Consider the following 22,918-nt stretch of genomic DNA (forward strand, 5'->3'; position numbering starts at 1 on the left):
TTGCTCTCTCTCTTTGCTGCTTTCCATCTGGTCATTGAACCCATAATAACTTTTGAAATTAGAGTTATTTTCAAGCAAATTTGAAACACACTTAAATTCCTATGAGATCTGTAATACTTAGATGCAGAAGATTTATTAAAAATAATGTCTCACTAAGTGAAAAGTAGGCAGAATACACCTGGTTCTTTGGAGTAAGGGTGAGATTCCTGAGGTCAGTAAAGCTTGATAGGGGAAGTACAGGATACAATTTCATAGGAGGGCTTAATTACTTTTGTTATTTGTAAATTAATTCTTTTTTTCTTTAAAGACTTTCTTAAATTCTCTGCAACATCTAGGAATGAAATGTGTAAACTTGTAAGATCACATCCCTTATGTTGGAAATAGGTTGTCTTAAAATATTTCTAAATATTTCTCTGCAAATTCAGCTTTGGATTACAATCCTTACTGCCATGTTTGAAGATGGACATTTCTTTGATAAAATTTTGAGAAATACAAATTGTAGTGAGTGATATTATTAATAAAGTCAAAAGGTCCTTGCAATGTTTATTCATTAATTAGCTCTAAACTGGCTATCATATTTTTATTGCCTTAATACAGGCTTATAGAAGCTGCGGGTGTTATTTGTCTAGAATATAGAATCATAGAATAGCTTGTGTAGGAAGGGATCTTGAAAGATCATCTGGTCCAGCCTTCCATGGGAAAGTGAGCCTGGGTGAGATTATTTGCAACCTGTCCCACTGCATTTTGAAAACCTCCAGTGATGAGGACCCTCTCATGTTGCTGCAGGTGTGGTTTGGTGAATGATCTCCCTGGATTAAAATGTGAGATTTCTTTCAATTATTAATAATCTGTTTTACATACCAAGATCTTTCAAGGTATTAGAATAATTTCTTCCCTCTAGTTAAAGACTGATTATTTAAGTCTAAGTATTACAAAGTTTAATAAACCTGTTAAATACAAAGAAATGTGTATCTATGATTCCCTGTATTCAAAGGTATTATATGAAAAAGTAATTTATGTAATGAGTTGGAAGGTTTCTAGGTTTATTGTTTCTTTCGAAAGCCTTGAGGACAGCACGGAAATTTGAAATTAAGACATGCAAAATTTAGATTTAAAATAGATGCAGTTGTTGGTGATATGATTACGTTTAGACAGTAGGAATAGCTTATTAAGGAGATGCCATAATGACTGTTTCCAGCAAGTGTGGAGTAATTGGCTTGAGTAGCCACTTGATATCATCCTGGTGCAACAAAATCTGTTGCCAGATTTTAAAACCATTTAAAAACCTTTGATTGTTTTGGAATGATTGTTTTGGTGAACTGGTTCATTTAATTTTCCCACGGTCATGTAAAATCTGTTTAAGAAGCATTATGACAAAATGCTTAAACCCCTCTTTTTTCCTTGTCTTTAGATGGCTGTAGATTTTTCAAGAAAATGTGACTTATCCTTTGTAGTCAGATAGATAGCACCAGTCAGGTTATTTTGGCCCAAATATTCTATCAATGCTATATTAAAAATGTAGGGAATCTTGCAAGACTTCGAGTGATGGTTTTAATTCCAAGATCATTCAGCTGTGTTATGCCTCCTCTGTCTTTTTTTTCTGAACAACAAACTTTATAAAGACAGTGACATTTTTGTCCAGGAAAAGCTGCTCTTTAATGCTCTCCCCTTGGCATACAACTTGCTATAAAGGAGTAAAAGCTGATTGCTGTGCACTTCTTCGTTGGGGAGGGGAGAGGGCAGAATAGATAAACTTCAGGTAAACTTTATAGGATTGAGAACAAAATTTCATATGAACTTTGTGGGAATTAATGTTCTCTGATACTTTTGCTGGAATAAAATATCTCTGATCTCTTAAATTGTCTTTCTTCTTCCACTTAGGCAGATTCCCTAGATCAACTAATTTTCTATTGTTTGTTTAATTTCCTCTCACTTGTTCTTTCCTCTGAACTCATTCTGTTCTTTATACGTGTGCTCAGTTCTGTGACTGTTAGGTCCGCATTTTCTGTCATACAGTTCCCAGTATTTTCCCACAGTACTCCCCTGGAGTTGTAAAATATTTGCTTTGACAGACTGTCACTTTATTTTCATGACTATGTTATGTTTACAAGAGATTACAAGTTTGTGTTGTCATTTGAAACTTTCACAAGTCCTACATCTTATTGTGTAATCTAGAAGATTATTTACAGCCTATAAACTGATACAAGAATATCTTGTTTTTCAAGTTGAAGGAATGAACAAGTGTGTGCACAGGCTCACTGGCAATCTGAGAAATCCTATGTAAGAAGCTGTTTCTCTACATGTTTGAGATCCCAGTGCCTTCCTCTGGCAGCTGCCTAAGGAATATAAAGCCGGGACTGGAAGCGTCCAGATAGGTGTTAAGAAAGTGATTAAGGGTACAATAGTACTTCTATAGGAACAAAGAGTGATTGAAAAGTACAAGGATAATTCGGTCTGAATAAAGTGAATAATAGGGATTTGATTGAAGTGAAAAGATTAGTAAGAAATGACTACTGTCTTCCTTTTAGCTCTATCACGAAGTATGAATTAAGGAGATAAAGTGAAATTAAAGGACAAAGGCATTTTTTTCTCCCTGGAGTATAATCATTCACTGGCTTTTGCTGTCTCAGGAGGTCATTGAGAAAGTCAGGAGTTGATTGTAACTGCCTTTTAAGGGTTCCTTAACAGCAATTAGTAGAAACTTTTTCATTTGAGTACTTTGCAAACACTACTTACTGAATCTTGAGCACAATGGCAAACAAAAAATAGGCAGTATATGAATTAAAGAAAATACCTCTACTTGAACTCCCACAATTATTTATGGTCACAAAAACGTTTTTGGTTGCCAGAGGGAAATATGATTGTTTTCGTCCAGGTTTATAGATAAACAATTTTCATTTGCTCAAACTTGAACAGTTTCAGTATAAATATTTGCAAACGTTAACTCTTATGTGGATTTCAGTGAATGGCAACAGATACCTTTAGGGCATAATTTGTATTCTCTTGCCTAGCTGTCTAAAATAGGTCAGATGAACTGTGTTCTAGAAGTGAATATTTCTTCCCCTGCTGCATATTACTTCTTATTGAAAAAATTTAGATGATACTTACATGCAGATAGCTACAATGTAAGCATGTAAATTTAGGTTAGATGAATTTCATATTGGTCATTGCTCACAGTTGTTCACAACTGTCTGTCAGAGTTGCACTATTGCAAAATGCTGAGAGATTATCTACAGCCTCTTGTGCTTGTACCTGGTGTCTCCATTCCATAAATTCTTCTGTATTCACTCCTGCAAGGTTCTATTAATAAATCATATACCTTTTATTATCCTTGTTGATGGATTTTATCAGAGTCAGTCCTCTGTTTATATTACCAAGTTTTAAGATGGGACTATTTTTTGCCTGCTAAAATCATGGTGCAGAAAAGTTGGCTTTTTTGTGTTTTTCAAAATTCAGACAGTAGTTTGTTTAAATGGCATAAAAGTCTCTCTGACTGTCCAGTTGCTGCTAATCCACATGGAGTTCTTATCTAATGATAGTCCGCATAGTGTAACTGGATTTTATAAAATATACCTCTGCTCCCACAGACAATACCTGGTGTCTTAAGACTGAATCGCTATTGCACAATAGCTCTTCTCTGCCACCATCAGGGAAAACTGAGAATAGGTGTGGATGTAATTTAATGTCCTATGTGTTTCACTTGAATGAAAGTGCAGATAAGAACCTGGTTTCTGAGGAAGCAGATGGCCATCTGCCAAAAACATTTTTAGTATCGCTTGGATCATGTTAGTTCAGACATGTGTGGTTACTTACCTATTTTAGGTTTTGTGTGTGCCTGATTGCCTCATAATCCCAAATGATTCATCTTCACTACACTTCCATGAAATAGGGACACCGCATTTTCTAAGATGGGGGCAACCTGTAGTTGTTCCACTGTGCCTCATGTGTGCTGGAAGGAGAGTGTTTACTTAGGGCACTGTTCTGTTCTTCTGATGAATGTTCTACAAAAAAGCTCTGGGATTCAGGGAGGCTTAAGGGACTTGCCCAAAACTGCACAGAAAACAGAAGTTTTGCTATATCAACATGACTAATACTGGTAGACTAAATAGTTCTTATCTGTGTGTAGATGGTTATTAATCTGTCATTGCAAGATATTGCCAGCATTGATGAACCTTCAATTTAACCTTTTCCATACTTCAATAGTTTAGAATATTTTTCATCTATCAAGTACAAAAGTTTAAAAAGTTGGCATATGTAAACTTAGTAAATTTAAACATTTAGATGACTTTAAATAGTCAAAAAGTATATGTGCTGGATGAATAGAAATTTGAAATAAGATTTCTTAGTTACAAAAGAGAATGAAAGCAGAGGAATGACAAATTGATGTATGAGAAACAATATTTGAGATGTGGCTGATAAATTATCTTCTGATATGCTAATGAATTCCAGATAGAGAAGCTTACAATATGATGATTTATTGAGATTTTAATAAAGTAAATTAAAAATTGAAAGATTATCTGAGTGAAAGAATCTCCAGGAATCTTTTGAAAAAATAATTAGGAATTTTAGGTTTTAAAAAGGCTTTTTATAGACATAGACCTTTATATTCACATATACACACATTTGCATTTTAAATAGATACATCAGAAAAATCTACTGAGGTTACAGTCACTAGCAGTTCTCCTAAAATACTTATTTAGAAATACATTCTGCACACTTGCATACACTAAAAAAAAAAATAATCCATATTTAGTGCCAGACTCTTTTCAGCCTCCCAGAAAATCCTGCATTCCTGTTTGACACTGATGAGTAGAGAGAATACACAGACAGATGCAAAAAGTACTTGAACAAATTAGATATTTGTGATTAAATCTTCGTTTTAGCCAAAACAGTTAGGTAGGACTTCTTCAAGGAAAGTCTTCTTCAAGGAAAATTCTGTCATGCTGGTTTTTTTTGCTTGTTTTGCTTTCCCTCAAGAAATACAAGCAACTATCTGCTGAAAAAAAAAAAAAAGAAACAATTGCTGTGGCAGGAAAAAGTAATTGTAATTGTCAGCTCAGCCTGGTAGTCATTCCAATTAATGGGTGGAACTTATACAGCTAAGATGTATCCTTAAAATCTGAAATCAGCCACCATGGCTTTATTTTTTTTCTGCAAAATGTTCTTAATGTCTCAGCATCTGATTCCACATATTTGATTGTTAATGTTTATACTGTAATTTTCTATCATTAAAAGAACATTTTATAAAATAAATTTATTTGAAAGATAATTCTTATAATACATAATAATAATATATAATAATATTTCTAAAGCCATCGGTATTCTATTTATATTACAGTGAGTATTCAAACAACACAGATTAATTTTGAGAGAAAAAAATCATTTGATATATCTAAAAAAATATAGAGGATGAGATTGAACATACTCAAATAATATATTTACATAAAATAAATGAGAAAAAATACTCCACTTAATTTTATCTATCTAATGTTCTCATTAAATGATACATTAGTTTTTCTTTGCTATTTAACTCATTATTTCTTTTCTCTTTTAAAATTAGTATCTATCTAGCATTAGTTGATCACCCCACAGCATTTAAGTAAATCTGCATAATTCTGACATTTTCAACATGAAATATAGGCATCTTTTTATATTCCTCGTGCATGACAGGAATGTTTTTAATGTTGACTTCTACTGTGGGTTTGAAATTTCTCTCAGTACAGAAGTTTTGTTGAATGTCTGCTTTTGGAGTAAATAAATGCATGACTTTTTCTCTCTGCTTTCTCAGACATTCCCAGTAGTCTGACATTGCACTCTCCACCTCCCAGCCTCCCATTATTGAAAGATATGGATCCCTTGCATTTAAGAAATTTAGAGGAGACTTTATTTTTTGTTCCATTTTTCTTTGTCACGTTATATCAGTAGATAAGACTGATCAAGAACCACTGATACAAAACTGCAGAGAACAGGCTGCCTGTCTCCAGGGATGTTTTGCCCACAGCAAAGGTATAGGAACAGAATGGCTGCAATGTCTGCACAGTTCAGGGAGCTGCTTAAGGAATAACACAGTCCTTGTGATTGTAACTATTGGTGCAGAATTATGTACACAAAGGATGCTAATGGTGGTTCATAGCAGTAGAGGCATTGTCTGCAAAAGGAATGTGGCTTTTTTGTTTAAAATCTATAACCATGCAAAGAAATTGTTTCAACAGTACTCGCCTTTGCTTTTTGCAAAATTTTTCCCTGGTTAAACATGCATCCAATTTAACTACTGCTGAAGGGAGTCACAGTAAATTAACAGCTGACCAGTAAGCCTGAAGCCTTGAAGAGAAAACTGCTCCTTCCCCTTTACAAAAAGCTTTCAAACAATTTAGTTTCTCTTCAGTTACTTGATCACAGTGACTGAGGTAAGAATAAACTGAAATAGATGTGAATTGAATGGAGGAAAGATTAGGATCTACCAGCAAACACTGCTGGCTTCCAAAGACTAGAAGGAAATTTCACATTTTAATGTTTTACAAAGCGTCAAAGCACAGGTATTTGGTTGAGGATAAACGAAAAGCTTATAATGAAATGGTTCCTTCCCAGCTCTTTAAAATAATTGATCTTTCATTTGTTGATGGGCTTATAGATGCAAGGTCAATGTCATTCCCATCCATGACAGAACTTCTAGGTATTATTCATCAAGAAAACATGCTGGCTATCAAATCAGACATTTATTAAATTATGCAATTTATACTTCATTCCTGTAGGCAGAATGCCTGACATTATTGTAGCATTAATACAGCCCTAATCTGATTTAACTTCTTTACTGCATAAACATCTAGCAAAGCTTCATGACTGAGCAATAGCAAAATCCACAAGAAATGTGTGTAATTTAAAGAGCTCTATAGGGCAGGGATACAAAAAGTGGAGTTTCTGTTTAAAACATGTTGCACAAATATTTTTAAAGAATAATGTCTCATTACAAGAAAAAAAAAGAATATATATCACTGATTATTATCAATAAAAGATATATTCCCCAGATAAAAAAGAAAATAAATTTGTGTGTTCACGGAGTTTGATCTAAATGTTGTAAATTCCCACCATAACCCAAATTCAGATTAAATTATCAGAGGAATTTGGCTTTGAGTAATGCCATAAACAAAAAATTAAATGAGGATCTGATGAGAAGATGCTGGCTCCTGTGATTTATAACTGTTCCTTTCCACCTTTTTGCATCAGCTCTTCTCTGACACTGCAGATCCAGGTAGTTCTCCAGCTGATAAACTAGAAAGAGGAAGTGATGAATCTGTCTCCAACTTTGCCAGCTCCCATGTTTGAAGTCCAAGTGTCAAGGTAATTGCTCTTTTTTCTCAAACGTTTCAGCTATTGAAAATCTGGGAATATATTAGTGTAAGAATCTTGTCTTACTCTTTTTCTCTTTTTTAAATTAAATAGTATGCCTATGTTTTCTTGTTGTAGAGAGAGAAAAGCATGGATATATGACACTAGAACACCCTAAAGGCTTAAAAATGGAGGGTTATGTCAAATCGAAGAGTATAAAGAAACCTTTTTCTTTCAGTCTTGTGTGTCTTTGGGATTGGTTTATTTTTCTAAGCGGCCTGGGAGGGTGCCAGCATAGTTCTGAAGTGAGTTATTTTCTTCCCTGTTTTTGCCTGGCATTGTGTCTCACAAGGGTCTGGTTTGGTGCCTGTAGTTATGTGGAAAGCACAGTCTGACTTATTGAGAGTTTGAGAGCAAGATGGCCTGAGTTACCATTAGCATAACCTATATCCAGTTGCAACTAAACAAGACTTGCAATTGTTTTCCATTTATATGACTGAAGCACATGATAAAAAGGCGAGATTAGCTAAGACAGAATCCCCGAACATTTAACTTATCATGGTTGGTTTGGGCAGAAGGTCTGAAGAAAGTATTGGTTCCCACCACGTTTTGAACCCTGATGAGGTACCATTCCCGAGGGCCAGCAGGCTGTGCAGTCCAAGTGCTGTTAGTGACCAGAGGCTGCACCTCAAGGACCTGAAGCCACCGGTAACTTCATTGTGATGAAAATGAGATCAAGCTCTGTTTAAATGCCCTGGTGATAATCACGGTGCATATCTCTGTGGAATGGCAGACACATTAATGAAATTCATGCCGTACATTGGGCAACTTGCATAAATGATCTGTTGCCTGCAGCTGGTTCACTGTGTAATTGTGTGTTATTGTTGCAAGGAGAGATTAGCAGAAGGGAGTGTGACTCCTCGCTATGTTTTGCTATCTGTCTCAGCTGCCTGGTAACCCAGGGTTTAAGATTTTTCACGTTAATATTTAAAGTCCCAAGAGGATTGCATCCCAAGTGCATTTTTGAGCTTCTGATGCCTTGTATTCCATTTCAATCTTGATGGTTAGGAGGGGGAGATTTCGGGCCTGAGGGCTTTCTGAAACGGAATAAGCTGAGAGTATACAGTACCTTTTCCTCTGGAGCATTGGGCGTGTGGCATTTTTTCCCTCCAGAGCTCAAATGTGTCATAAATTCAGCTTATTTAAAAATAAGATTTCCACCTAAGCTTTGCACAACAATACTTTTAGTTGTAATTATTTACCAGTTAGTAGTTATGATTTAAAGTAGCAGACTAAGGAAGAAAGACTGCAAAAATTTCCTGATCTTATTAAAGTCATCACTCTTTGCCTTGGACATCGGATATGAGAAGTTATTAATTTGACTCTTTCAACTTACTTCCCAGTATGTTTAATAATCTTTGAGAGGCTATTATGATTACTTATTTTAAATCATATTACGTAAGATTTTTAAGCTCTTCACTTGTAAAATGCACAAAAGTCAAGCTACTAAATATGATAAGACTCCTTTGCTAAAGGTATCTTTATTACTTTATCTGTATTTCATCTGCCTGTCACAAGTAAAAGATGAGTAAATCCAAATTCATCCTCACATTCAGTGAAACTCTGACCAGTTTACTTAACTTGGGAAGATTATAACTGCACCTGAGGTTCTACTGAAGACACAGCTAGTGCGAATAAAATATCAGAATACAAGCACATTCAAATCAGTGGTTCATACCTGCAACTTCAGTTCAAGTGTTGTGTCTGTAACAGGTGGGATTTTTTCTGGTTAAAGGCACAGAATCAGCCTCTCATTTGTTTTGTTTATTTTGAACTTCCTATCAATGAGGTATTGCAAATGTTAAAATGTTTCTTCAGACTCTTCTATTGTTTTCCCTTATGGCATAGTATTATACTATGTATAAATTGGTTAGATACAGTCTTACAAAATATTTCAACCAGTACTACGCTAAGATAATCATATAAAGTTTGGCAGTTCTTGCCTAGCCTATTACCACTTAAAAAATACTGCTGCACAATCATTCCTTGATATTCGAAGATATCTCAATGATCATCAGTGAACAGCAAAAAACAGTCACTGAGCACACCTTCAAATCAACAGCAATAAAAAATTCTTTTGGTTAATTCAGATAAAACATTTTCTGAAGTAAAACAAAACTGTTTAAAATAATTTCTTTATGTTATTGTTAGCATTGAAAAGACTGTATTTATTTCATGAACTGGTGGCTTAATCAGCACTGAAGGCATGTTGGAAAGTGTTAGAATATGTTCTGTCATTTGGCTCACCTTTAGGCAATTATACATGTAAATATAATTACTGTGATATTCTTTTAAAAAACATATTAGTCTAAAGTTTGTGATTAATGATTCTGCAACGTGTTTTCTTGACACCTTTTTGAAGTGAATTAATCCAATATTAATTTATTTTAGATGTGCCAGAAGCATCATCCTATTACTAATAATTTGGAATAGACAGTAAGAAATGCAGGTTCCTTCCTAGCATTGCCAGAATGCATCTCTGTGTGTATCCAGCAATCTGGGTGATATGTTGACAGAATGAGGCCAGCGATGCAAATAAAGGAATTTTCCTCCCTGCGTTTCTTGCAGTTTTAGTGCTTGTCATTGACTAACTCACTGACTAGAATTTCTACAGAAAAATCAAATTAAGAGCGAAACATATTAGCATTACTATCGAATGTTTAGTTTGTGTCTTAAGAGATAAGAATATTTATGTTTCCAAAAGTGCAGCTATTTAATCTGCTTTATCAACCACCTAAGATTGAAGTAGGATTCTCTAGGTATATAAATTTCATGCTAAATGCTTAACACAAATTAGAGTAGTTTTACTGCAGTTGCTGTAGCGGACTGTCATCACTGTCACTTTACATTAGTGGAACACATGAATCCAAATACTTCTGTTAAATACCAAGTAAGTACTTCTTTTTTAAAATGGAAGGTGATTTTTTTTTTTCCTATCCCTCTCAAAATATCTTCAGTCATGTTTGTGGTAGGATTAGCTATTTTTTCTTAATTGCTTACAAGTTTGTAATCTGATTCCCTGACATACTAACACATCACAGACAAAATATAGTTATTTTTGTAAGCCATAGTCTGTTTCTGCTTTTACTGTTCTCAGATCATGAAAGCTCAGTTTAAGATCAAAACTATTTATTCCATGAAAGAGAAAAGCCAGAATTCATAAACAAATAAATAAATAAACCAAACCTAAAAAACAAACACAGAGAAAAGAATTTTTAGAGACAATCAAACATAGTGGGTGACTGGCAGCAAAGTTGCATTTACGTGAAATAAACATCCTGGGTTTTAGTATCAAAGTGAGGTAACATAATCCTGTTCCCTTTGATCATAATAAATAGATGATCAGGATAGGGAGTCATACAAGCAAATATAACTGTACTCAATAGTTATTTGATAAAAAAGAGTCAAGGACAAAGGATTCTAACAAGATAGAAAACAAGCTCCTGGTTTGTTTTCTGGCTCATTGAATCTAATAGGTACAGAAAGCTGGATTAGTAGATTTTATTCATAGTCATTTGAGTAGCTTTATTTATCTAAAATAGTTACCATCTGTGACAACTAGTGCTTTGGACAAAAGTAAGGGAGGACCAAAAACTAGTAAAAGAAATTAAATGGGGCTTATAAAGTTAGTTTGCTGTTACCAAGGGAATACTTATTGCAATCTGGCAAAAATCTGTCCCATGGGTAATCTGAGGGGTAAAAAGGCACATAATCATTCATTTTCACACAAGTACCCTACCAAGTAGAAAAAAGATTTTTCTCAGATTGAAGTCTGGATGTCTATTTGATGGAAGGGGGAAACCACTCTTTCCAAGCTCTCATAAAATGTTGCAAGAAGACATTTGGATGGCTGAAGCAGCCCTGATCTCTCTCTATCCTCTAGTACACAGCTCAGTATGATTCAGCAGGCACCAATTTTAAGTGACCATAGTTTTATTTCATATGCCATTTTTCCCACTTATGTGGAAGTGGGCTTTGGTATGCCCACACCTAATCTTTGTATTTTTAATGCAAGGGATGAATATTGTGAACTCTACCCATATAACATTGAAATCAGCTGGCATAAAGGGTATTTGCTACAAAAATATATTTTCTAGGGAAAGGTGGGAGGGTGCAATGTAAGGCATGAAACAACTAAATAGAAAGTGAACAGCTTTCTAATATTGCTAAAAATGTAATAACCTTTAAATGGTAATTTTTTTTTTAGGACACTGAAACCAACATATGTTTAACTTCTCAGATAAATTTGAATTTTAAAATTCCAAATTTAATATTAAACGTGGAGGAAGATTACACAAACACACACACACTCCAATTAAAGGAAACTAAAACATGAGAAAGTATTTTTTGAAAGTATGAAAGACAGTTAACTTAAACACTGTTCTAGTGTGCTCACTGTGCATAGGCAGGCCCTAAGTATGTGATCCACTAGCCATTTTTCCCAGAGAATCTGTATATCTGTTTTATTAATTTTGTCTTATGTACACCTGACAAAGGACTTCAATCACATAAACACTGTTGTCTGGCAAACACATAACAAACGAAGCTTATTTTGAATCTGAGGATACAAATCCCATTGTCTGTAAGGTGAAAATATTAAGAGCAGTATACGGTGCTAGCTCACAGAAGATACCTAGAGCATGGTGTAAACAAACTTCAGTTTATTAATATGACAAATACTAAATTATAGATAGCTCATATTGTAACTGTTGCCTCTGGTTTAGCACACCTTCAACACGGTCACTTTTGTGTGGAGCTGTAGGTTCTGCTTGGTTTTGTTTTAGACTCTGTAGTTTGCAAGCTCTGTATGATGTGTATGTGTGTGTAACTAGAGCATATGTTGTTTATGAGCCTTTAATCTTTCTTCACTTAAGGCAGCAATGCCCCCCTCTGCAGTTTACAGTGTTCCATCTGTGTCACTTGTCTTGAGTTGTAGATTTGTATCATGGCAGAGCATAGAAAAGGTATCTTCAATCTTCTCATGACAGCTGCACAGCATTTTTCTAGGCTGACAGTCCCTGTCAAATCAACAAACGTGCTGCTTCCAGTGCTGCTGATTTTCCAAAAAGCATTTTAAAATGCCCAACATTTTGTGTGGGCAGTTGTTACTTCCCATCCAGCTTGCCTTTATATCACGGCAGAGTTTCAGCCAAGGATAGGCATAATATACTCTACCTGTCCTGCAGCATTGTAGTACTCTCTAATAAGGTGAAATACAGTGTTTTGAAAATGTATATTTGAGTGTGTCCCTAATAGCCTAATGATCATAAAATTCGTTCAGGCATGTAGAATACCTAGATAAATCCCTGGAATAGCATGTTTAGTCCTGTGCATTGTCTTACCAGGACAATCATAATTTTCATTTGTAACTGTGCCATATTATATCAACAAATATTTAGCAGAAGAGGGCCTTCAGCTCAGGTTTTATTGCATTCTAGTCACCCTTGTCCTATTTTTTCTACATTCCTAGTAGAAAATTTATGTTCCCATCAAAAGAGTTTAAAAATAAGAAAACCCTATCAGTCCAAGAGGCACAGGGAATGGATTCTTAATTACCTGTGCTTCCTTTTTATTACTGCCATCCGATTTAAATCTCTAAGTCAGAGCTCTAGAGTGACAATGTAAGCATTTCAAGTAACATTCTTCAGAATGTTATTTTCAGAATAAGAAAAATTGTAAGAGCTGTATTAAGTAATAAAGAGAGAAAATACAGAGATTGTTAAACTATTATCTGTCCCTATATGAAAATGTTTTTCACTGAGAACTGTAATAAACAGAAGTAAAATTCTTAGTTCTGACATGATAACTCTCTACTTTTATTGCAGGGTGACTCAAACCACCTTTTTATCTCAGAGGAAATGATACAAAACTAGAGAAATGGCCTTTGAGAGAAAAATTGTATCACCAGTAAAGAGTTTACATGAAGATGTTTTTCTTTACACACTTACCGAGAGGTTTTTGTGGTGGAACTGAAAAAGCATACAATGTAAAAGTGTAAAGCTATTTTGCATCAGAAAATAGACTTCATAGTACTTGTGTAGATAGGCTAATACAGGAGAGGCTGTAAATTTTGCATCACATAGATTTTAAGAGAAAACTGTGATTTATAGCAGTCTGTTTTCATCTGTTGTATTTTCTCTAAGCTGCAGTTCAAGGACTAATTTATACATTGCATTCTGTTAGAATCTTGGCTTCCAAAATATTTTCAGGAATTGTAGTAAGCACATGTCACTGTTAATTAACCTTAAAGACAAGACAATACAATTCCTCTCTAATCACAGAATGATACTGCAGAGTCTTTTTAGCCACCGTTGGCTTTAACTTTTAAATTAGTTTTAGAAAATAGCAGCATGATTTAGTAAGTCACATTGAAACTTGAAATAATTGAAGTGGAAACTATTTGGCCAGTAGCTAAATATTGTTCATTAACTGCTGGTAATGATTAATGTGCTAGGCAAATTATTACTGATTTTATTTCCAATGTGTCTGTGTATTTCTATGACAAAATTCAAGCTTTTGAAGGAAATGAAGAAGCAAATCCACAAATATAGAAAATAATAATTTACAATTTTATATTACTTATTTAAATAATTTAAATATTCCTTTCTCTGCAAGGAAAGGTTATTGTGCAATTCTTACTCTGAATCAAGGTATTGGGGAGTAAGTATTTTTCTTTTTTTTTTTCTATTAAACTGTGTAAGCAAACTGATAAGTAATATTTTTGTGTTTGACCACATAGATTAAACAAGAAATGAGAGGGATTATGTAAATATTAAAAGTTTTGTCTAATTTATGAAAGCGTCTGAATAGGCAAAGGCAATGAGCAGTCAAATTTGATAGAAACAACTTATTTTTTTTAAATTTCTTTTTGATGTGTATGAAGACTGAAAACTCCTCATGTGGATGTGCTTCCATACAGTAGTCAATCTGACTGGTCATCAATAGATAATCTTTATTGGATTATTGTCTTTGTATCAAGTGGATACTGAAGGAGCTGATGTGTAGCAGCTTGCAATGACGTGCATGCCCTCTATAAAATTTTTCACAATATTGAAAAAATGTCTCTGTTTTAACAGTTATTCTTTAAGAGGAACTGTAAATGATCTATCAAGCCTAAGCTATGAAAGAAAAGATCAAAAGCCAGGCTAGATACAGAGGATACAAAGAAAAAATCCAACCCTATTCCTGTTAAAATAATGGGTGTGAGTGCAATAGAGGAAGTTCTTTTTTTATTTCCCATTAGTTACATACTAGGAGCTTTTTGGGGCAAAATCCTAGCTTTTAAGTTTCCCAGTAATTTTTCTTTATGTACTATTGGTAATATATATATAGTGTATATAAAAAAATAATAATATTAGACTCATGTAGATACTAAGTGTGTGTGCTGCTTATTGTGGCAAAGGCTAAACTGATCCAGTTACAGCTGCAGTTGCTTGATACTGTTAATTCTCGGTGATATCAGATCAAAGCAACTATAACTACAGCATTTTCACTAAAAAAAAGGAACAGAACAATATTTAAAGTGAAAGCTTAGTATTTGTGGAATGTAAAACAAAATCAAATCTTCACAAGCTCTGCAGTAGTATTACACATGTGACTGTATCATCTGTTTCAGATGCTCCCAAAAACCATTGAAACAACTGCATGACCTCTTAAAGTGATCTCTGCACATGAAATTTACTTTTGCAAACACCTCTTGAGTATCAGATAATAAGTTGAAAGTCCTTTGATGATCCATGTGGAGAAGAATAGCTTATGGTTACTATCAATTGTGGAAATTCATGAGATATTTGTAATTTCTTAAATTGGGAACTGACTTGTTAATAACAGCTTTAAACTGATTGTAAGCCTACAGGTCTTTCCAAAATTTGACTAGTTCTGAATTCCACGTGCCAAAAACTGAGTACTTTTATTTCAGTATTATTTAAGTATGGCTCAGTGGATTGTCTATTAAGTTGATCTAATTCCTGTCCTGACCATGACACAAGGAGGGTTTGCTTGAAGACAGTAAGAATGGAGAAGGCCAGAACTGCATGAAAGCATATTTTTCAGACCACAAAATGAGAAATTGATTGAAACAGTCTGCAATATAAAATTACAGTCTATTATATTTATTGAATTCTGTTATGCAGAAGTTATTAGACCATTTACTGAAGCTAAAGTTACGATGAGAATCTTGATTTATGTGAAACCAAACCAAACCAACTAACCCTTCACCCAGATTATACTATACATAATATACTTCTCAAGATATTAGCAAACTTAAAATGATCACTGAATCCATTCCATCAACTTAGTAAACTCTAAAATGATCATTGAATTCATTCCATCAACTCTGTCCTTCCCAAAAGTGCTGAGCAGGAATGAAGGGTGATAACAAATCAAGTAGATATATGCATCACTAATCCATACAGCTCAGCTCTCCTTTAAAAGTAAATTCCAGAAAGGGACCTGCATTTTCAAAGATGCATAAAGCTCCTGCCAACTGGTGTTCCTGCATTCAGCTCATTTAAAGATTAGCTGTAAACTCAGAGAAGAAAGAGAAAGACTTGATGCCTGCAGGCATAAATATAGAAAGACATTAGAATTTTTTTCCCTTCCTTTTTCTTGGAAGCCTATGAAATTGAATGTGGCATATAGATATGTGAATTCTTCAATTACTAGCATCTACCTGAAACCTTTGCTAAAGTATACATTGCTTTCAAATTTGCTTCTTGCAAGAAAAAAAAAAAAAGAGAGAGAGAAGGAAGAGAGTTTTGGAATGTATGAGAAACAAAGTAATATGTTTGTATCCAATACAAATTGCGCTTATGTTGCTATCTTCAATAATGTAAATCTGAAATTAGTGGACTGGAAGGGGTTTTGTTTATCACTGAGATTACACTGGTCAGAAAGAACAGGCTATGTTAAAAAATACTGCGAATCTGAATTTGGGACTTCTGTTATCAGACAAAAGTGCCATGCCCATAAAATACAGAGTTGTTCTGATATAGAATCACACTGTTAATTCAGAGTTCCGAATTTTTATGGTGTAACTTTTTACTTGACAAATGACAAAGGAGATGTTAACCTGTACAACTGTAATTATTACAGTTTACCTATCCAATGTCCTTGTAGAGATGGTAGAAGACCAGCATAAACAACGCATTCTTTGGCTAATTTGAAACAAATATATTCATATTTCCACAGAGTTCCATTGACATTGTACTTCTTAGTGCCCACATCTGATCAATATTAATGATTAAGAAGCCACAATCTCAGAAAAAGTGGCAGAAATAAAAAAACAATTTGGGCCTCTGTAGAAATCAAAGATGTAGTAAACAATTATACTCCAGACAGGTAATTTCAAAGATTAATTATATGCTAATGAAAATAATTTTCTCTCATGTATACATATACAAGTAGTGGAACAGATAAATAATAAGATTTATTATATAATTTTTAACATTTTACATTTATTGAGGAAATATTGATGAAGGCTGTTTCCACATACTCTGAGTTGATTCTGATTCTGTCCAGCTTCAGTGGAATACTACTACCTGCCTAATATCTAAGTAGCCCAGTCATAAAGTATTAGAAGCCCAAAAATTAGCACTGCAATACATAACTTTCAGCCTGTGAAGTGGAAGACTGAACCCCATGCTAGGAAGCAGTGACAGATGGGACAGAGCAGCAGGACCCTCCCCAGGGCTGGGTGGGGTTTGATGCTGCAATGCTGGGTGGGCCCACACCACTGCAGCTCCCCAGTGCTCTCAGGGCTTGAGAGGCTGGCACCTGCTGAGTGCTGCTTATACCAGGGGGTGCACCGGGGGGTCTGGATTGCAAGGTACAATGGCAAACAAGCACATCTGCATCTGTAGGTCTATCTGGCAGCAAATGTAACATTTCAAGTTGATTTTTTTCTTTGGTATTGATAATAAAATGTTTACAAGAAAAAGTAGAAAAGACCAGCACAATACTGTAAAAAAAAAATAAATTGAAAATAGAATCCTAATGCAGGGCTATAGACAGATGTGGTTCTTATATATAATCTGAGTATGTCATACTGAGCGTATTGAACATTGTCTGAGATATATAACTCAACAAGGTGTTATTTTGAGAGTATTCCATGATCTGCATTAGAAATGGCAAAATGAAAACTACTCCATGCTTCAGGGGGCAAACAAATAATTAATTTTTTTTAACAAGAATCAATGTGCCAATAGAGATATATAAACTAATGCCAGGAGAGCAATAGAATAACTAGTCACAGAATGCAAACATAATTAATATGGTAGTACTAAGAACCTTTCCATTCAAGAGCAAAGTGACAAAACTGATATAATGAAATATTTGCACAGCTGTTGATACTAATAATTTTCATGCCTTTTTTTTTTTTTGGTGTATAAAGTATCACTGTAAATTGAGGCTGCCTGGAATATTTTAATTTCTTTACATTCAGAACTCTCACTTTAATCTTCTTTGAACCGTTCATGCTCTTACTGTGGAGATTTTTTTGCAAACCCAGGATAGTAAGAGTGTGGTTTAGTAGTTTAATATTAATGATATACAGACAGGTAGCTTCTAGTTCACCTATTCAAAATTACAGGTGAAGGAGATTCCTTTTATTATTTATTGATTAAGTATTTCAGCATATTAAAGAGGATGAATGATTTATTGGAGCCACTATTTATGCCCCTGTTTTAACATACAATTTTAGCTTATTTTATGAAAATTCTAGAAATCAACACCACTATCATTGTGTGGGATATAAAAAAATTTTAACAACGAAAAATACAGAACAGTTAGAATAATACCATTTCAAATATTTACATCTTTTACAGTTAGAAGCATTTTTCCAAAACAGCACAAATCTTGTAGAAATACACATCCGTCCTAAGTTTGCTGAAGTTAATGTATTTGCATGATGAGAGAAAGATCAGAATATGACTCACAGTAATCATACAAATACATAAAACTTATTTTTCCCAACATAAAGAGTTCCATTTCAATGAATTAACAGATGTGTTATTCCAATGAAGCATATAACCAGTATGTTAATTTTCATAATACGGGTCTTTACAGTTTATAAAGATATGTTTGAAAGAGTTTGCTTCAGTCCCTTTTTAAGGAACATCAGCTCCAAATGTATTAATGCCAGTCAAAGGAATGATTAACCATTCTGTAAAATTTTGCATTGTGCTCTCTGAAGTAAGAATACAATTGCTCTAAAACAGTGCTGTTAACAAGAGGATGGGGACGTCCTTTGGATTCGTGTAAACATCTCTCCCTCCCATCACTTCTAATGCAGTAGAATCCCTTGGTTTGGTTAAAATAAAAATTAGAAGACATAATTCGGGAAGGAAGATTTAGAAATCTTTCAACTTTTTGTAATTCAGGAAGAGGGTCCTTGATTAAAGTATTGCCATCCACTATATGAATCTGATCCAAACTGAAATGCTTAAGCCACTTTTCCATATGAACATCATATAGACTTCTCTGAATAGCTTTGTATTTGGTATTAAGCACTCCATTCTTAATAACAATATCTTCAAAAAGCTGAACAGGCTTGTGGCTTTCTACTCTGTTGTAATATACTTGGGTATAGTCAGATATAACTCTCTCAGTGGGATCTCTTAGAATGAGCAGCAGTTTAATGGAACTATTCATGTCATGAATTCTTCCTGGAGCCTGTGGTGATGTAAAATAGCCTGGTGTTTTCTCAATTGTTATTTGATTTCCATAAGAAAATGGCATCAGATTTCTATACCAGTCTATTCCTTTCACATAATTTTCATCCCAGTCAAAGAAGTGGACTTCTGTAGCTGCTACCACAATATTAGGATGAATATCCAACATTTCCAGCAAAGCCCTTGTCCCTCCTTTACGAACTCCTATGATGATTGTCTGAGGTATTTGTCGGCTCGTGCCAGGAGGTCTCACCTGTGCTGAATAGTGTTCACTTTTATTGCTGAATAATCCTACTTGTGACTTCAGTGTTTCCAACAGTGCCCCATTCTCAACAGGAGCACCCCGAGCATGAGTCAGCAGAAGATAAGCTGACACTAGTAGGAAGGCCATGTGGAGAGGAATAATTATTTCAAGATAATGTTATGCTTACTAATGAAAGAATAGGTAAGTCCCCTCTCGAGATGGTTGGCAGAACCCGTGGTAAGCACACAGCAAGTTTCTGAAGCATCTACAAAAAAAAAAAAGACAAGTCAGTATTTCCAAACCCATCATCAGCTGGAAATTCAACTCACAATTCAATTCATGAATCTGATTTGTGATCCCAACTGAAAATTTATAGTGAAGTTATTTCCTTTCCCTGATTTCATTTCAGGAGGACAAGAAGAACCCCATGTGTTCTTTTTTCCCCTTACCCATGGGTGACCAATGATGGATACTAACCATTCAACAGCTTTGATTTCCTCTAAGCAGATTAGAATTGTTTATCTGATTTTAAATTCCTGACCATTAGTTGCTTGCTTTGATTTTCCTGATTACCTTCCATATATACACATACTTCTCTTTTTATAAATACCATACCCACTATGATATTAAAAATAATTCCAAAGTATGCTTGAAGGTCAATGCCTTTCCTCAAATTGCCTGCTAGATTAGTATATCCTAATCTAACTAACAGACCTGGATGGTTGTGCAACCATTTGGGTTCTAGTGAGATATGAATCATATGAAAAAAGTTCTGTTTCCTTAGACACAGAAAACAAAACCCAGGTATAGGCAAAATTTTGAAACCTGAGCCCTTTAGAGCAGAAAAGCAAGAATAAAGTGACTGAGTTGGATCAACCTTGGAAAAAAATAAATAAAACAGTGCCTTCTTTTCAACTATCCAAGTGTTGTGATGCATAGTCATGTTAAGTGTTGGGGAAATCTTGGCAAATATCAGGTAATATTCTGCAGTTACTCCAAAACTCTGTCCATATAAGAGTCAATTGGATGCTTTCTGGGCACTTAAAAATGTCTGAAGGGAATCAAGTCTGTTTGAAGTTGAGTAACTTCTTTTACTTAATCCACGTAACATATGATCATTTTAAGAAGTGGTGAATGTTAAATATCTCCAAAATTTGTAAAAATTTTAGGCTTGCAGGTATGTGCCCATGCAAATATAAGTGAAAGAAAATGTCTCTGTAACCTCATTTGCTGACATTTGAAATCTTTTGGGTAGCCTGTATATATTATTTGAAACAGATTGCTTACAGATCTGCCATCACAACAAGAATAAAAAATTCAGATCAATGCAACACTTGCACTGGAACCACTGTTCTTGGATTGCCAGTTTCTATGTCTGAAAATCTTACAGGACAAATGCTTATTGAAAGGATTCTTCAGCTTCATTCCATTTCTGAGCAATTACAGGATTTTAAGACTTGTAGGTTAGATTACATTCTTAACTTGTTTTGTTTATCAATGTAGAGTGTGGAAACAAGCCTTCTTATACAATGAAGCAGCAGTAATTTAAAAAACAATAACCATTTTTGAAATATGTTTGAATTATTGTTCATATTTTAAAGTAGTCTCAGAACTGCTACAACTTCAGCTCCTTCTTCAGTTTCACTGTCAGTTAAATCTTTCTTTTTCTGAATATATTGGTCACAGTAGTCTGTCTCTTAGAAACAACCTTAGAAAACACAGCCAATTCCCATTTGTCATGGCCCTGAGAAACATTCAATACTTCTATTTAAAAATTGTTTACTTTAAGGCTTACTTTACAGACTTAAAGATTTTAAATTTTTGATAATAACAGTCTAGGCAATGCAGCAGAATCATTAAATCTATTTTCTAAATCTTATTAAAACCTACTCCAGCTTCTTGGGTATCTAGGGAATGACTCTTGTTAGCCTCAATGAGTGCTAAACTCACAGACAGATAGCAAATATTAACCCTAAAATTGTCATTTAAAAAATAAACTATTACCTTTAGTGAGGAAATCTGTGGAGAGGATTCCCTGTTGTGTCCAAGCAAGACCTAAAGGGCAACTGCTTCTTCAAAAAGAGCACAGTTTCAACTAGCAAAAGTGTGTAAACATACAATTACTAAATACTGGAAAAGTCCAAGAACAAATTGGCTTTGTAATGCCAGACTGCAGAAAATACTGTTCTCCTTTACCAACTGGAATGGAAGTTTCATTTTAAAGGTCACAAGTTTTTTTACTAAGAACTGCACATGGAAGTTCTATTTGAAGTTCTCAAGAGCAGAGAATGTAAGCATTTCTAGCAATTAGAGGAAGGAAGAACAGGTATGTTTATACCAAAACCATTTGTACTTACTATTCTTTTGGATGACAAATTTGGGCAATAGCAAACACGCTATTTGGTGCTGTGAGGAATTAAAATACATTCTGCTATAATTGGAGCTAGGGTTGGTTTTGAAAAGCTGCATAGAATGTACAGCCTGAAATATGACGCATCACCCCCCGGATGACTCCTGGAATGCTGGCCTTCAAACAAGTGACTCTGCTTTAATAATTTCAAGCCAAATTTTTGAACAGTTCAGCCTGAGTAATAGTAGAGCTATACATAAGATGGTCTCTGAAGTAGCAACATATGGCAGCACAGCTGCTTTCCAGAACGGTGATGCCACTAGAGTGGGATTTTGGAGTGAGGGGCAAGGGAGCAGTTAATCTTTCTTTTAACCTGTTCTGAAATCCCAGTGTCAATTTACATTCCACTCAGTGTTGGTTTTAAATTAAAATTATTTCAGGAAGACTGAGAAAATGTTTTTGTAATCACCTTACCATTTTTTTCAATTTACCTCGTTTGTGCTAATACAGCACATTATACATTACAAATGCATGTACACCTGTATATAATGTTTTGAACTAAGGTAATGCTAGCCTGAAAGTCTACCAAGCAAGGAATGACTTGCAAATACCAAGGTGGAGACATACAGTTCATTATCTGATTTAAATTCCAGAACTATTCTATCTTGAAACAATTTCATGAACTGATTCTTGACAGGTATTTTAGGCAACTTTATTTAAACAGAAAAAACCATTTTTTTAGAGTTTTTGATAATAAGTATTCTTGAGACTACCTATTAACTAAAGGTAAATAGTTTAAATAAAAAAAGCAGAATGGAAGAGAAAAAAGTAGGATTTTCTCTGAAATAACCTGAAGCCAGATTAAAAAAAGAAACAAAAGTCTTTGAAACTGGGGACTCTGCAGTGGTATAGACAGAGATGTGTTCTTCCTAGATCTGGTGATAGAAGAAAAAATGCTCAAATTCACTTTTTTATTTTATTTAAAATAAATACACTAATATTATTTTATCCCTAATTACCTTAGTGTTTTCTGGTTTCATGCACCTGGGAATCAGGTGCAAATACTGAAACCCAAAGAGATTGAATGAGAAATTCATACTTATTACTGAGGAAAGACTGGTCTTCCAAAATATTATCAGGTTCACACGTGATGTGAATGAGAGTCTGTTTTAATTTAGCATCCAAAATCAATGTTTCTCTATAAAACACGCTCAGAAAGCAAGTAGCAGAAGAGATTGTGCATTTTCTATGGATCAAAGTATTAGTAGC

The 22,918-nt window shown here is 34.4% G+C and overlaps 1 protein-coding gene across 1 annotated transcript in view; it reads right to left on the minus strand.

The window, feature by feature from the left end:
• Positions 1-16,339: 16,339 nt before the first annotated feature.
• The window catches only part of LOC127477015 (heparan sulfate glucosamine 3-O-sulfotransferase 1-like), a 46,217-nt gene continuing 39,638 nt past the window's right edge, over positions 16,340-22,918 (minus strand). Inside the window, exon 2 of the mRNA XM_051800673.1 lies at positions 16,340-19,564. Within this exon, the coding sequence (XP_051656633.1) occupies positions 18,517-19,446 (930 nt within the window). The 5' untranslated portion in view covers positions 19,447-19,564 and the 3' untranslated portion in view covers positions 16,340-18,516. The remainder of the gene's footprint in view (positions 19,565-22,918) is intronic.

The sequence above is a fragment of the Manacus candei genome, unplaced genomic scaffold (genome assembly GCF_025592945.1).
Source record: "Manacus candei isolate 608988 ecotype Guabito, Panama unplaced genomic scaffold, ASM2559294v1 h1tg000050l, whole genome shotgun sequence".
NCBI lineage: Eukaryota > Metazoa > Chordata > Aves > Passeriformes > Pipridae > Manacus > Manacus candei.